Source organism: Ptychodera flava, chromosome 4, assembly GCF_041260155.1.
Source record: "Ptychodera flava strain L36383 chromosome 4, AS_Pfla_20210202, whole genome shotgun sequence".
Lineage (NCBI taxonomy): Eukaryota > Metazoa > Hemichordata > Enteropneusta > Ptychoderidae > Ptychodera > Ptychodera flava.
This window is the reverse complement of record NC_091931.1, coordinates 45,002,952-45,020,670: the sequence shown is the minus strand read 5'-3', so window position 1 is coordinate 45,020,670 and position 17,719 is coordinate 45,002,952. Positions and strand designations below refer to the sequence as shown.

Here is a 17,719-nt window from a genome sequence, read left to right as displayed (position 1 = left end):
GGAGTACAGAGGGTCGTCTTTCTATAGGCTCCCATATACATGAACACACAAGCATAGATGTCACCAAGGCATGCAAAGAGAGGCTTATTCGGGTCACCAGTTACAGAAATGATTTGAAAAATAGTCCCCCCACACACAAGAATAGATCAGAGTAGGGGCCGAGCACTTGAATTCAGAAAGTGTCCAGGTAATTTACCTTCCGAAAAATGGAGCGAATCTTTGGATGTTTCGTTTTCTGAAGTAATAGTCCGAATATAATACAAATAATATCTGTCTGATGTACATATCTTGCTTTGGCATGTCTGTAAAGCCTTGTTTTGCAATAACTTGTGCCAGCAAAGTGGAAATGACAAGTTCCTGGGACACTTTGGTTGCGGTATTAAAGGCAAGCCACAGATGCAAGCTAGAGGTGAGGTTAAGACCTGGTGTTGTTCAGAAGTTCACTTTGTGCTGTTGAATGGCTGTACTTTCAACATTAAGCTTTATACAAGAAACGGGTGGACAAAACTAACATTGAAAAATAAAAAGTGATATACAAATGAAAAGACGTTGACTTTGTTTTTAACTGACAAGTAGTATTCAATATTTTATCACAACGAAAAAGAAAATGAAGTAAAATATACTTTATTGATTGATGTACATTAGTATATAATGCACATAATGTACATTGTATCATACCAGTATATCGATGGCGCAAATACAGAGATCTGATTGGTCGAGACGTAAAAAGAGCTGTAGTATATTTGCGATATACCACGGTTGGCACGCGCCCTCGGTCAGAACAAAAATTCCTTTTTTGACGTTCCATGCCAGAATTTCAATAAACTGTTATAATATAATGGCAATATATCACATCCAGCGACGGTATTCCACTCGATTTTGACCAGTTCACTTCATATATACTCTCGCTATGGCTAGTGCATATATGTCGTGAACTGGTCAAAATCTCGTGGTATACCATCGCTGGGTGTGCTTTATTGCTTAAATATATTTCAATCAAGACGGAGTGACCAGAGTAACCCTATAATTACATACACGAAATACAGTGCCTTGTAGGGCTGTGTCATTGACCACTTTCATGACCCCATGACTTTTCACCACATTCTTGCAATTTTGTGTCAATACTGTTTCCAAAATAGCAGCTTTACTGAGGGAAATTCATCTGCGCATCTAGATTTTCATAACAGCAAATCCAATTCTAGTTGATGATTGCCACATGACGGGAACAAGGAACTGAGAACAGTTTGAAGCAATTGCATGTAAGAACAGAAAAGCTAGGAAATAGACCTTAACGATTCTAAATTGTACGTTTGGAAATTGTTCAAAAGTGCACAGTTTTCCAGGACCCTGATGAAAAATCATTGTCAATAATGCAATCAATGAAATTGGCAGCAGCAAAATTGATGAAGCATTTTTGAACCTCCGGAGACACAATACGCCGTCTGGAAGAAAAGGAGGGTCCTGGGGAAACAGACCTTTTCTCTGATCAATGGCATGTGGTCATGAATTGATCTAAAATCAAAAATTTGAGTGGTTAGAGGAGTTGCGCAAATTTTAAAGGAGGTTCAAGGAGAATTTGCCAGCCAACCTCGGTCATATTAACTGAAGCTCCCTTAGTACAAGTATGGTAAGTACTCACGAAAAGTCATCGGCCAACATTTCAAAAAACACAACTGAAGTCATCCTTCTCTTATATTTAGAAATGTCAAGATTTACACAACTCATCGCTATAGAAGTCGGTACGAGGAATCAGTTGATTTCTGGCAAGAAGTCAAGCAGATTCTGATAAAAGTTGTTTTCTCTTTATTTACATAAGCTGTCACATCAATCAGTCAAATTTTCGTACAGAAAAGTTTGTATTTACAATTAAGTATAGCAATATGTACAGGAAATCGATATAAAACTTTCATATTACACTTTGCCAATTAATCGAGTTTGTCTAACGCATCTGTGAATGAAACGATGTCATACATGTTTTTAAAACCTAAGTCTTTCCGTAGAGAGTTATAAAAGAACTCTGGCGCCCTGGCGGAAATCTTTCTAAGGGTTAACAGCTTCGATCCATTGTATCGTGTGAACTTTGACGTTACGTGGCCCAGTTCGTTTTGTTGAAGCCAAAGGATTACGTCACCGCTATCCCATGACTCGACAGAAACTTTCGTTGACGGTTGCCGAAGCCCACCACTGTCCGGGGAAGACTCGGTCACCAGATCTGAAAGTGACATGAAAACGTGAAAAATGTGCAAAATGATTTTGAATAATTGCTTTCCATCCGATGATGTCACGTGGATCAGAGCGTCCCTCTCTATTGATTTCTCTCAGTTTGCGAGACTTCTGCACATGTTTTCAGTGTCTCACGTTAGCGCGATTTTATACACTAATTAAAACAAAAAACTGTTTTAATTGGAAAAAATGATAATTGCTATTCGCCTTCCGTTCACGTCCAAACCAAACATGACATGTGTTGTTGTTTGTAGGCACATACCTTTAGTTTTCAGAACAGGGCTTTCAGGTTGACGGAGTTTCCTTCCTCTGTCACCGAGCTCTCGAACTAAGTTTGGAAACGTACTTTCCAAACCTGCTTCAGTACTGAAGTCAAAGTAGAGTTTAGTTCCCACCAAGATACCTAGCCAACCATCAGGGGTATACTTCGGTTGTACTCTAATTGGAATGTAGTCTTTCTGCAACTTGTAAGTATATTCTGCCTCTGAAAAATCGGAATAACAAAGAAATCACGTGACTTGGGCATGGGTGAAATGCGACTATTGCTGATATTACCAAAATCATTCAATGAATCGTTATCTTAATATGCGTGCATCACAATCTCAGTTTGGTAGTAATCGTGATTAGCTTTTAACTTTTAACAGTTAACTTCTCACATACTACAATGATAACGGAAATCCCGAGGGAAGATATTCAGTTCATTTTAAATATATATTTTTAAAGATATAAAAGATGCAAAATATAGTTGTTGATTAGCAAGATGTGTTCCAAAGATTACTAATCGACATTGTCTTTACTTTTTTGAATCAAAACTGTTGGCCGATCAAACCTAACATGAACTGAACTTATTCGCAACGCAAGTGATACTCCGTTATTCAAATGACAGTGAAGCAACAATACAAAGTTATAAGCATGAACAGACATAACTGCCTTCCAGCCAACCTAGGAATGTAATCTTTTGGTCGGGCAGATGAAAGTTTATTGTTACCTACCAGATGGATGGTGGAAATAATTGGCAATTTTTGGTTTCCTGAGATCAGAGGCCAGACTCGGATGTGCCGGGTATCATTGACTTTTAAGGTTAGATTCAAGATAACCGTCCGGATGTCTACGTTTTATTTATCACCAATTTTCTACACAGAAGTCTGAGTACATTTGTAACCAATAATTGCAATAACGTGTGACGCTTATTCCTACCTGACCTGCATGGATTGCTGTACTTGTACTTTTCTGACATGCAAATGAGCACAACGTCAGCACCTTGAACTGCCTCTGCCATCGCTTCTAATGTTGAGCCGCCTGTGAGTCACAAAAATGACAAAATCAGTAAGCAGTTTTTATCTTCAGCGCATATCAAGCTCTCAACGGTCTACTTGTTTCTGCATACATGATTTCATTAAAATGTAAAGCCTGATATTTATTTGTAGTACACTATATAGCCCCCCTTCTCCAGCAACCAGACTAAAACTGTATAATTTAAGTGTAGCGTTGCCTCTGGAGCAGAGCCGAATATTTTACAATGCTATCCTTACCGTGTGTGGTAGTTAGGCGAGCAGCGTGAAAAGACTGGCTACATTCCATAGTGTCAAATTTGATTATGACATGACAAATAAATATGGTTGCTTGTAATTAAAGCTCACTCATTTTGAAGGGATAAAGTTTAAAACATTTCCAAGTTTTGATTGACGGCTATCCTACCCATTTTCTCAATGTCCATCCATACATTGTACCCGGCTGCGGTCAATTTCTCCTTCAGTTTAATTATTCTCTTCTGTACATCCCAGTTGTAACTGATCATCACGTGACCACACCCTGGCACAGTCTGCGACTCAAAGCTTTGCTCTTCTTTATCTCCGATTTCCCACAATGCACCTTCACAGGCCTTTCTGAGTTCCGAATCCGGGACTGTTGAAGTTTTTCCAGGGCTATAAAAAATCAATCCATTCAGGACATTGATGTTCTTTGTTGCAAAAAATGAAGCCAAGAATTTGATGCAAACATGAAATTTTAATTATCTTACCATCATATTATTTTCTTTGATTGTAGAGTTTTGATAATAACAACATTCATCTCAAAAATATTTTTGACAGACGGTCGACGATTTCCACTAGTTGGAAGAAAGCTTTTTCACATTTTATAACAGTCTCATGTTTCCCGACTACAAGAGGAAGGTTAACTTCTTTATAAACTACTCATGATTCAAACTTGCAGTAACATAGACATCACCCAACTTGAGTTCATTCTACCCAGGTCCACAAATCAACATTAACAACACTGCACGTGGGCCACATCATGAACGTGAAGAGAATTCTAACAACTTTTACCTTCGACACATCCTTCTTCGTTCTTAATTTTGTTTTTATTGTCGTCATGAAAAGCCAATGTCCAAAGAGCTGTAGCGGCCAAACGCTGTTCTTTAATGATACAATCTGGTTTCAGCAGTTTTACCAGATGTGGGAGGACGCCCTGCTCTACAAATTTCACCTGCAGAAAAAAAAATCAAGAATTTGAATCACCAAATTGTCAATACCGCAACAACTACAGTCCCCCATCACGGAGGAACTAGGGCAACACTGACAGCATGGCGTTCATTTTCTTTCGACATTATTCACTGGTGCAATGTCATGGTGTATTTCGTAGATAAGTAGAAAAGTCGGAAGAAAAAAACAACAATAAAAATACTAATAATCATCATCTCACCTTGTTAGCATCATTGACGGCTAATTTGGTCATCCCTGCAACCAACTCAGTCACATGGAAGGGACTTTCTTTTTGTGACCTGTGGTTTTCAGATTCGACGGCTGATTGTAACATTCCCATAAAAAATTCCACATTTTCTGTCCCAGTATTTATCTTGTCGTTTTCATCGTCGTTAACAACGAATGATAGAGTCAGCAGCGCGTACGATCTGTACAAAATCTTATCCATTCCAAGATAATGTTGCAAGAGTTGTACCGCACCAGCATCCCTAAAATAACCCCTGTTGTCATGGCAATTTCTGATGACGTTGTGAGTCGTAGCCAATAGACTTCGCAAATACATGTCTCTGTACTGGTCTCGTACCGGCGTTACCGCGTAATCTCGGAGTTTCTCTAACTCCTCAATGATAACTTCCACTATGCCAGCCTCTCCGACCTTTTTACACATCTTTGCAGACGCATCACAAGTGTTCCACAGCACGGATGTCGCTGAATACACCGCTAAGAGACCTAAAAGATCTTCCCTGCTTTTCCAGTGGAAAACGTCATAAGATTTGTGTACTTGACGTTGAATCTTCATGTAGAGGTCAGGGTAATTTATATCTGCCAGAAAGTCGGCAAGCTGTTTGCTTTTTGCTTCTTCTTGTATTGGATCATAGAAAAATGATAGACGTCGCAACTTGTCGTCGATTACTTCGACAGTGGCATAGTTCTCCAGGCCCTTCAGAAAATCCATCAATGTCGTTATCGTTTCCAGATCAGTTTTTATCAGACTGTAGTCTGATTCTGTGTCTTCGAGATCACGTATTTCAAGGGCTTTCTTTTTGTCTTTCTCATTTTCTTTCTTGACCTTTCCTGCGGGCACGGCAGTTTGTTCAGTCTCTTGCTCAGATTTTGTTGAAGGTGCGTTGTTTAGACTGACAGTCCTCGCTGAACTGGGAGCACATCCCATTTTACATACCGCCCTGCAGAGAACATACAACGCATTATTCTGATGTTTTATAGTTTGTGTGTGTGTATGTGTGTGCGTGTGTGTGTCACAGAGGGAGGGGACGGCATACGTTACAATTCAAGGTCTATTCTGTCCATTGTCACATTCTGACTATTTTTGTAATCGCGGTGGGGTAGAGTAAACGTGCTGTAATATTTCGTATTGTTGATCAGGCGTCTTCCTGGTGCTCAGAGGAATCCTTTGCGCATGGGTAGAATAATACTTTGAAATCTAGACCTTAACGCACAGCGCTATGCATTGCTTGGCTCAAACCTGTTTGTCACAATGTAATGTGTCATGGTTGGTAATACTGGTATTACTATAATACAAAGATGCGTTGTAGTATTATGTAAAAAGGGCGCTGACAAAGTTATTGACAGAAATTTGGAGAATAGATCAGTAATAAAACAACTGACCTGGCGAATGTTGTTCTTCTGACAGCGGACTCCTTACCTTACAATCGTAGCTGTGACGACCAAGTGGTAAACACTGAAAACGTGTTACATACCGCCCTCTGTGGCCTCCTGTTTTTAATGGGTTCGCCAACAAAGGATCAGCTTAATTTTAGGGGCACGTACGCTTTGATTTTGCAAAGCAAATTATCTGTATAAGCTTATGTATTGGTAAAATTGATCTAGTTTCTACGTAAATCTAGTCTGCCGACCAACATATCACCAGTCACGTGATTTCTCAACTTTAGCCGTTTCCATGGTTGCAGCCTGAGGTATACGCCTGTCAATTCATGTTGGCCTTCACAATATACATCACTTCAAGTCCCACTGAGGCTCTTGTATCACGCACAAAGGGCTATTGAATCTTGGTGTTCACAAATGCAGCATTACATAGTATGCTTCATTACCGACTATGAGTGTTTCGCTAGTTTGGTAGAGCGTATGCACACATCAACAACACATAGCTAGGGAAAACGCAAGCACAAAAGCGGCAGCAAAGAGAACAGTACTTTAATGTATTTAGCAGCTAACCGATAGAAACAACTGACAAACGACGCCTGCTGACCTCACCAATATACCTTTGTGTTGACGTTTTATCAGAAGTGTTTGTTTTACTAGGTTTACCACAGCCCTGTTCTTATATGTTGATAGACTTGTTGCAAGTCAAGGGTTTGACGAAGCCGGGGACCACATATTCAGATCCTCGTTCGCTAATCAAATGGTTACACTGCAGGTCCAAGTGGCGTCTGGCAATTATTGCCCAACAAATATAACAAAACATTCAACACAAAGTGATCACTTTATAGGAAAATCCCCATGAAACACAAACAGAGTCTCAATGAATGGAGCTGACGTCCCAAGTACGAAATCGTTTTGATGCATGGATCTGCCTCCCGTCTGTAATGTATGTCAATCTGTGTCATCAACTAGGATAGGACTGTTCTTAAAGCCTTTTCATAAAAAATAGCTTAGCTAAAATTTACAGCATAGAAAAAGAAAATATTCTTTTTTTTCATGACAATTGCGATGATATTTTTGTGAATCTAGACCATCCATTTTCTCACTTTATCTTCACGCTGGTCCGATACACTGACACACACTAGGCCACATCCTCTGAATGCTCGAGATCAAATCAATGTTATTCTGAAGATACCTTTAATGGTGCACAAATACAACCACGCCCCCCCGAAAATGTTGAGGTCTTGCCCTGGAGCGATTGAGAGAGAGAGAGAGAGAGAGAGAGAGAGAGAGAGAGAGAGAGAGAGAGAGAGAGAGAGAGAGAGAGAGAGAGAGAGAGAGAGAGGATAGAGAGAGAGAGAGAGAGAGAGAGAGAGAGAGAGAGAGAGAGAGAGAGAGAGAGAGAGAGAGAGAGAGCGCTGTCGCGGCTTTTACGTCATCAAACAATGTAATACTATCCTACGGTTCATCATAAACTCTAATAATGTCAATGCACAAAACAATTAACGAAAAATGTAACTCCTGTGTACTTTTCTTATAAACACATATTTTTCGACATATCAGAAAGTGTGATGACTGTCTTATATAGAGCGCGATCGGAGGTACACATATATTCTTCATTGATAATTACGAATCATCTCAGAATTTGCATGATGTTACAAAAGTTATACAATTTACATAAATAAACACTATTCATGGTAAAGATGAAAACGAAAGTAGTTACTAAAAAATAGGACTAAAACAAAGACAACATACAAGATGGATACGACTTGTAAATAAAGATTTTCTACCTCTGATCTATCAGCTAAGATATATACAATTTTAATTTGAAAATATTCCTGATAACTTGATGGACGGAAAGTGTCAGTTACTGTACTGTAGGTATGAATAAGTAGACGGAATTTTTGACATTGTCGATGTCAAATGGAGAATGAAGTCGTATGGAGCTGTAAAATCCTATCTGTCAAGTTTTTCCAATGCATTCGTAAACAAAGCGATGTCATGAGTCTTTTGGATTCCCAGGTCGTTCTTCATGGAATCGTAGAAAAATGAGGGCGCCCTCTCTAGCATTTTCAGCAAGGCTAACAATTCCTTGCCATTGTATTTCTCGAACTTGTCGATGAGATGACCGAGGTTTTCTTTTCTTAACCATTTCGCGACATCTTCCTTTTCCCATGATTCAACGGGGGCGTCTGGTGCCGGTAGTGAATCAACTGCGTCAATTTTGGATGTGTCTAGATATTCGAGTAGAAAATGGAGGAAAAGTAATAAGTTCATGGAAATAAATATATCGCTATAAACTTGAAAATAACGTTCTCAAATATAAAATTGATTCAAGCCTGAAACTCCATCATAATAGCTTTAGGTATTGAGGTCTTCGCAATGTTTTAATTCTCGTCGTTAAGAATAATTTTGTTCGAGATCTCTCAAGCCTTACAATAATGTTATGATGCCAAGCTTTCAACCTTTGAATACACCTACTATATATGCCAAATGTCAGTCTCAATCAAGTTCGAACTACAGTTCATTTGTCGAGAATAACATTGCGCATTGTAAGAAATGAATAATACAGGTAAAGTGAATACTTAGTTTTTCAACATGCTTTGACGAGAAGAAGAAAATATATGTTTTGCTTAACTTAAGAAATGAAAATAGTATCAAAATTTTAATTTAACGTTAAAACTATTTGAAAATAGGCATACACATCAAAGACACCATAGTACACGGTATCATATACTTGACGACCAAGAGACTAAGGCGGACCCTACCATACCCCACACTTCAGATTTATCAGTCCTGTTTTCTATCAAGACTTTACAAACAATAACGAGAATATTTGATGAACAACCGAAGTCGCATAGTCATAAATATGATGGTGCAGGGATGAGAAATGTATTTTTCACTGGTTGGATATTTGTTGAGATGAAATACTAGCATACATTATCACTGTTCTGTTGGCTTTTTGTATATCAATGAAATCTGAAAACTTGTAGTTATTTTTGGATATTTTATGATATTAAAGGTATAAGCCTTACTGTCACCTGTTCCAATTTTGCCAGTTACCATGGAAAGAGAAAATCTAACCAATCACAGATTTTAAGCGGGTGGCCGCTTTAAAAACAGCGCCCTCACATGGGCATTTTGAATATCAAGGAACGCCCTTTGACCATATTTGGGCATATTTAGATTACAGGGGACTGTATACCTTTAAGTGCTTTTGACTTCAACTTAACTCACCTTGTTGTTTCCCCCTTTTACCGACTTCTTCAACCAAGCTTGGCAAATTTTCTTCCAACTTATTGGTGTCGCTTAGATCAAAGATTCTCGAGTTGTCACCGGCCAACTTACCAAGCCAACCGTCCATCAAAACTTTACTCTGCACCGTTGTAACAATGATATCCTTTTCTAACTCTCTGCTGAATTCGGCTTCTGTTTTTGCAAATTGAAAACGAAAGCAAATCGATAAGAATGTACGTTGATTTTTACGTGAATGATATTCGAGGAAAGAAACTACTCTTGATTCTACAAAAATATTACCCTTGTATTAGCTTAGTCTGTTACAAAGGTAACATCAAGTTAACGACAGAACTCGGTTCTCCATACCGCCCGTCAAAACAACTAAACTATTCAAGCTGGATTTTTAAAACTACGATACCAAATTTGGGCAAATATTACAATTTGTCCAAATTTGTTATTGCCTATTACTAAAACTTAAACTCTCTTTTCTGATGAAAATCATGAGAAACAGGTTCAACCATCGCATCGTACTTTCCTGCCATTCAAATCTCTATCCGACAAGCTCCATCGAGATGGCTTAAAGGGACAAAGTCGGCCATTTTTCATGAATTTTGTTTGATGCAAGATACTACTTATATTGTCTGGCATGTTGAAAGAATACTGAATGAATGGGTGACTATGCATATATTCGACCCCGGTTTTAGACAAAATGAAACCATCGCGAAAATGAATTAATGGTCATGACCATTAATTCATTTACGCGATGGTTTCATTTAATTTGTCTAAAACCGGGGTCGAATATATGCATAGTCACCCATTCATTCAGTATTCTTTCAACATGTCAAACAATATAAGCAGTATCTCGTGTCAAACAAAATTCATGAAAAATGGCCGACTGTGTCCCTTTAAAGACGCCCTTTCCCATCCCTGGTTCTCGCATAAATGATGTGCGAAACGCCCGGGGCACTTTGTCAATCTTTGTTCTCCATTGAAATTTTTATCAACGAAATGAATTTTCTGTTAGATAAATTTGATAATGAGGTGGGGCCATTAAACAAGCCATAGGATTCCTCATGGGGACACATTTCATTGTGTCTACATATTAGAATTGAAGTTTATCCATCATAATAATTTATCTGCTAAAGCTTTCATTAAAGAAATGACATAGACATTGGAAGGAGCAGGTAGTTAATCTGCTTAAAATCAAACGTATAAATGGCATATGCTTCCCTACAACAGCCATAAAGAATAGCAAAGGTGGAAATGCGGCCATCTTTACGTCTGATTTTAACTTTGATTTCTTATGTAAAATATTTAAGTCAGAGGATTTTGATCGATTATACGGGGATAAAGCGGCTGTCTTTCGGTATAACATTCCTGTCATTTTTGTATTCGTCCTTGAATCATACTGCAAATCATACCTGTACTGTCAACCAACCTTGAACAGAACACATTGAGAAAACATTGATGCGATTTCCGGTATTAAGAAGATATGGATGCTATTGAGATAACGGATAAACTCATCGACAGCAATCTACGACATACATGACTTCGGGGTTTGATGTTGCTAAAGGAAATCATTAAATCCGAATTAGATTTTGGAGGTTACTGCCATACAAAAGAAAACCCAAAAACACGACTTTGTCCGCGACACTTAAATCTGATAATCGTCATCAAAATATTGAAATAAAATTCGTATTAGTAGATGAATTACCTGATCGACACTTGGTGCTACACATGTAGCTAGTTGATGCACACAATATGACAGCGTCAGCGCTCTTAATGGCTTCTTGAATGGCGTTGTTGGCCAACTTCAACGAACTGTCTATAGACAAGAATGAGAAATACTGCATCGTGAACGAGCACCTTCCCAATTCACATATTTGTATGAGTATTTACAAACATTTGAAAATATTATATTGTGTTTCAAATGCTGACGAATCGGACAATTATCTTTCGGCTTTGGTTACAAGCTTTCACCGACGGCATTTGTCCTACAATTGTCAAGTCAACCAGGCTTAAAGAAAACGACTTATATATACCATGGATGTAAAAAATAGTTTTACATCCATGTATATACCTTCTTCAGTTGTTGGGAAAACAATGTACACTTTGATGGAACGTTGTTGTAAATGGGAAAGCATGCTGCTTTTCAGGTTCACAAGTAAACAAATGGGTGACTAAGTATGATGTGACTTATTATAAAATTCCATCGTTTTGATAAAGATAAGAACACGTACATTTTGTTCTTTGTCCTAAGTACGCATATAAAGTGTCAGACTTAAAAACATAGCTTTTCAACAAAAATATGCAATAATAATTGTTGACAAATGACTTGTATTCGGATCGAAATTCAGTCGGCAACAGTAATATTGGATATTAAAAATATACAGGCTGTGTTAGTTGAAAGGAGATGAACACGTGACAAATCGACATGATTTTAGGAGAGGAAAATGAAGCTGTACTTCAAAAGTAATGATCGAAAGTATCAGCGAATGAACCTGAGATGACAACAGATGATATGTTGAAAGAAGCCATGGAGCCGACAGTTGCCCCAGTCTGAAGTGAAGGGCTGTGTTTGGAATAGACCACTACTACAGCCCGACATTGTCTGGCTCACCTATGGCCATCTCTTTGACATCAATCCATACGTTGTACCCTGATACTTTCAAGCCGTCAGTGAGTTCAAGCGCAAGTTCTTCGTCTTCTGATTGGTAGCTGATCATCAGGTGACCGGTCGGAGCTGTCGAAGGAGATGACTCAAGATTACGGTCCTTGTCAATGATTTCCCACAATGCACCGATGCAAGCTTTTCTTACTTGAATACTTGGAGAGTTGCGGAGTCTTTTTAACGCTGTAATAATAAAAAATCATCATCATCATCATCGACTGCATTGTTATAGTTCAAGGTATTTGAAGTTATAATTTGGCATGAGCTAAGTTTTACATCGAAGCAGCTTGGTCACAGAATGCTATTAGGTCTTTCTGTGACACAATTACAGCTTGGTCACCATACCTCACCGTGATATTAGGTCGTCCTGTAAAACAGTACACGTGAACCTATCTGCTTAAAAGCATACAAAAATATTGCAACGGAGTAGACTACCGTTGTCAATATCCTCAAGCGATAGCGACGTGCACAGCCCTACAGTTCATGAAACACAACAAATAACGTCGGAAAATGTCAAAAAGCCCCTTAAAAGGCGACTATGAGAGATCAAACCTGACATGAATATCGACTATAAAATCACTTTCTTAGAAATGTGTATAGTTTTTGATGGTAGTAACCTTTCACACAGTCTTTCCGTTTCAAAATTTTCTTTCTGACGTCGTAGTCAAAAGCTAGTGACCATAGTATCGACGCCGCTATAACTTGTTCACTTTCATTGCAGTCCCTCTGTAACAACTTGACCGTTGACGACAGCAGACCTTGATCGGCGAATATTTTCTGAAATATATTGTTGACCATGATATAATAAATTAATTAGCATTAATCTCGGGAAGAAGCATATGGTGTGTATCCCCGACAGAGATAGTGACAGTATGTCATCATACAATCAATCAAATTAATTTTATTCGAATACCTATGAATATTGCTGATTAATCAATTTCGATCATTTACATACAGTAGCCTCAATGATACAACAAACAAATTCACAAACTGGGCTATGAAAACATCGGGGCTCAGAACGTACCTTAGCAGTGTCATAAACAATGAACATAAAAATCGCCCGTGCCAATTCCACAGCGTTGAATGTGAAGTTCACTGTTCGCAACTTGTGATTCTTTGATTCAACCGCTGATTGGAACAATGACGTCAAGAAATTGACGTTGTCTGTGACCGCCGTGATTTTTTCATTTTCCTTTTCATCAACTAGGTACGCCAGAATGATGAGGGCGTAGCACTTATCGGTCACGTCACCTTGTAAGTAGACCTGGAGTAATTCCACCGTGCCTCGGTCACGAATAGGCTGACGATTTGCCAAACTACGTCTAATGACATTGAGAAGCGTCCCTAGCAGACTGCGTGTGTACAGAACCATAAAGTGGTCGCTTTTCCCGGCAAGTACTGAGTCTTTCAAATCATTGAGTTCGTCTATTACACGATGAGTTATAGACGCTTTGTTTATCTCCCTACACATGTCCGCTGATACACCGGATGTAATCCAAAGAACACGAGTGATCCTGTAGGCGACTTCCAAAGCATCCCTGTCCTTCATACTTGTAGGCTGAAGTAGATTGTAATTTTGATGCAAGTGACGCGCAATCTTCTCATACAGTGTCGGATATCGGTCGACCAGGAATTCGGCCACCTGTTCGGCCCTTTTCGGGATGTTTTCTGGGTCACTAAGATTGGATAATGTCATTAAAAGACTTTTCATGTCACTTAAGTGTCCATGTCACTGTCAAGCCTATTAAGGAGATCATTAACTTGTGATATTTCATATTCTGATAACTCCCTATTGTATCCGTCAGCTTCCACGTACCCGTCATCAACGTCGTCTTCAGCTGAGCCCACACGGTGTGCCGCACAGGCATTGCAATTTCCCATTGTGATTTTGGAGCAATTTGGCGTCTGAGATCAGTAGTAAAGCTGGCGAGAAATGTAAATGTGCATACATGTACTTGTAAATGCCTCATGCAATACTTGTACAAATTTGTGAATTACGTTATGACCATACTAACCGTGTCAATTTTAAAGGGACAAAAATTGTATACATTTTCATTCTACTGATGTATATTTCCTATTCTTCTCCCTCGAGTAAATTGTAAAAACAAACTATCAATTAATACAATATTTAGTTGACGAATGAATCCGAATTCGAAATAAAATTCACCTGTAAATAATTATGCTGGCTATTAGATACACATAAGCTGTGTCGAAAAATTGTACACGATGTATTTCAGTATGACTACGATGTGGTATCAAAAATACAACCAATAGAGCTTTAATAATGGTGCTACAGAAATGAGACCATAAGCTTCGAGAAAATGCAAACTCAGAGAGTTCACGTGTTAGGCTAGCTGTGGGTCCATAGCTGTGGTGTTTTCAAACGGGATTCCTGCCTTTTTACGGGCTGGTTTTGACTTTTACGATTTTAACCCCGCCACTACCCACAGCTACTGTCAGGCATACTCCAACTTTGTGAATAGCTGGGGCGCAACAACATTGACACTGGAAGTTCTAAATATAATGCAACTTGATGAACGTCGGAAGGAGTATGCTTACAGACGTAGAAAAGTCACTCTCGTCTGTAACACAACACACTGACACTCAGTGTGCGCAATGCCAGTGGCATTTGTCAAGTTGAGCATGTCTACAGCAACGAGCAAAGCACATTACCTAACGCCGACGCAATATTCGTTTACACGCAGGAAGGTTGGCACCAGTCTCAGACCGCCATGGTTGTGAAACAATATTTTACACTCACAGCTTACACTTTGCCGTAGAGGTATAGTGTGTGTTACCTCCGTTAGGTGATACAAAAAACAACTTTCTAAATCATGGAGGTAGCAGAGACCTCCATGTTCTAAATCTACTTGGAGATAGCAGACGTGTACTCGTTGTCACATAAGCTCAAGTTTATTGCTTTCTTTGAAAACATAAACAGTGCCTTTGATATTACCTGTCGTGAACCTTTGCCATTCACAGGCTACATGGTTGAGTCAATCATAACCTTCGTCGAACTGTGGCACTGTGTACTTCAGGCGCTGCGGGAATTACAAAGGATATGGAGCTCGAGAAGCTCAGCCGTCGCTAGTACTTCAGGTACTTGAATCAAAGGTCATCGCTAAGGTACTACTGGGACTCAAAATTCCCAAAACTAGCCACAGAGGGCGATAGCATAGCACGAATGAGAAATATGGTACTTTTATGCTCAGTCGTTGAAAATGTTCAACAAATATGAAAAAGCAACAGGTGCAAAGCTGAACAAGAAGAAATCCAAAGGGTTATGGGCTGGGAGTTTTAAAAACCGCACTGATTCAGTGGAAGGGATCGATTTTTCAAACAAGGCTTTACAGATCTTGGGAGTTGGGTTTGGAAACAGTAACACATCTAGAGAAAACTGGAAAACAGTGATGGAAAATTTACGAATTGTCTTAAGATCTGGAATACTAGAAATCTGTATTTTAAAGGCAGGGCAATAGTAGCTAATATGCTGGCTGCATCAAAATTATGGTACCTGGCATCATTTGATCACATACCTAAGGAAATTATTAATGAAGCAAATAGTAAATTATGGACTTTTATTTGGAGAGGCAAACGAGAAGTTATAAAAAGGGACATTTTCATTCAAAGATATGATGACTGTGGCAAAAAAGTTGTCGACATTGAAGAAAAATTTAATGCACTCCAGTTAAAGTGGCTTATGAAACTATTTGAGAACGATCCAGATAAGGGGACCCCTAAATGGGCCAGTTTATCAAAATATTTCATAGCGAGTTATGACAATAAACTTAATAGTGATTATCACTACCTCCATCTCATTTCAAAGTCAACAACAAACGAACCCCAATGGTGTATGGGGATATGGTAAATACCTGGAAGTCACTTAGACTTACAAGAGTGAATCTACCAACATCAAAACAGAATCTTCTTAGAGAAGTTCTGTGGTATAACGACAATATTAAGAATGAAGGAAGTGTCCTCTTTTATGAAAAATGGTCAAAGAATGGAATTTTAAGGCTAAAATTAAGGACATCTGGAATGATGACAGAAATGACTGGCTTCAACCATGGGAAATAATTGCAAAAATTAGAGGAGGTACAAATAGACATGTGCAAGAGGAAATCAAGACAGAGTATGAAACACTCCTCAATGCTATTCCAGATTCCTGGAAACAAATCATCTCTTCAAACATCCAAAATGAAGAAAACTATCATATTTTAGACTTAGAGAATTATGGTCTGACAAAAAGTGATGTCAAAACCAAGTCACTTTATTGGAAATTAGTTGATAAGAAATGGCATGCAGTCAAAAGTCAGATTGGTCAAAAATGGGCTGAGAATCTAAGCCTCACTGACAGTTACAAAGCTACTCTATTCAGCCGTCTTAATTCAACAGGAATTGTCAGCAATTCAGTAAATGATTTAAATTGGAAGATTTTCCATCGAGGCCTAGTCACAGGAAGCTTGGCCAAAACTTTCAATTTAAGTGATGGGAAATGCCATATTTGTGGCCAAGAAGAAACACTGGAACACATCTTATTTGAGTGTAAATATGTTAAAGAAATCTGGCAGAAATGTATTTGTTTCTTTGTCAGAAAACACAACTTTGATAATATCAATATCAAAAGATTAGCAATTGCAGGAATCGAAAATGATAATAATGCAACATCTGACATTATTTACTGTATTACTTCCTTTGTAAAATATACAGTTTGGAATATTCGAAATTCGGTTACTCTTGATGGGATTAAAGTTTCCCTTCAATCCTATGTCATGCAATTGAAATGTTATCTCTCCTCATGGATGAATACATTGTATTTCACTTCTAAAATGATGAACAAAACTGAGGAGTTTATCACAAAGTTTTCAAGCCTTGTAAGACTTGAAGGAGAAGAATGCATCCTGAATGCATTCATATGATGATCTTTATAATTAAACAGCTTATTACTTTTTTTGTCTTCAGACAAGACGCATTGTAATTTTAATGCATTCACAGTTATGTAGATTTGTTTTATTTGTGACTATGTGGAAATAAATTTATCTTTTTCAAAAAAATATGGTACGTTATGCTTCACTGGTTTTATAGGGAAGAGTGATACCGCCGTGGTAGAATATGTGGCATGAGCGGTTCAGTTAATTATTTCAGTCTTTTTTTCGATATGCTGTTGTCTCTTACACACACACATTATATATATATATATATATATATATATATATATATATATATATATATATATATATATATAGATGTTTATCTGTGGGTATGTTTGTTATTTATCTATGATATTGTTTGTTTGTTTATATTTGTCTGTACTTTTGTTTGTTATTTATTTATGTATTTGTATGCCTCTGTATGTTTGTATATTTTCGTTTATTTATTTGTTTGTTTGTTTGTTTGTTTGTTTGTTTTTTCTTCCTGGCTTCCCTGTGGACAAATTAGGTGACTTTCCCAAGTTCCATTATGGCGACACGCAGTATCCGTTTATAAA

General features: G+C 38.2%; 2 protein-coding genes across 2 annotated transcripts; both read right to left on the bottom strand.

The window, feature by feature from the left end:
- Positions 1 to 567: 567 nt before the first annotated feature.
- LOC139131930 (uncharacterized) lies at positions 568 to 6,410 on the bottom strand. Its single transcript, XM_070698250.1, has 7 exons — positions 6,330 to 6,410; positions 4,924 to 5,887; positions 4,548 to 4,707; positions 3,922 to 4,148; positions 3,421 to 3,522; positions 2,486 to 2,707; positions 568 to 2,212 (listed from the first exon to the last, which is right to left on the bottom strand). The coding sequence occupies exons 2-4, from the start codon at positions 5,872 to 5,874 to the stop codon at positions 4,021 to 4,023; spliced, it is 1,239 nt and encodes a 412-aa protein (XP_070554351.1). The 5' UTR covers positions 5,875 to 5,887; positions 6,330 to 6,410; the 3' UTR covers positions 568 to 2,212; positions 2,486 to 2,707; positions 3,421 to 3,522; positions 3,922 to 4,020.
- Positions 6,411 to 7,711: 1,301 nt separating this feature from the next.
- On the bottom strand, positions 7,712 to 15,326 carry LOC139130534 (uncharacterized). The gene is made up of 7 exons (XM_070696295.1): positions 15,188 to 15,326; positions 13,256 to 14,154; positions 12,849 to 13,008; positions 12,181 to 12,414; positions 11,275 to 11,385; positions 9,561 to 9,752; positions 7,712 to 8,557 (listed from the first exon to the last, which is right to left on the bottom strand). Exons 2-7 carry the CDS (start codon positions 13,940 to 13,942, stop codon positions 8,280 to 8,282), a joined length of 1,662 nt encoding a protein of 553 aa, XP_070552396.1. The 5' UTR covers positions 13,943 to 14,154; positions 15,188 to 15,326; the 3' UTR covers positions 7,712 to 8,279.
- Positions 15,327 to 17,719: the final 2,393 nt, after the last annotated feature.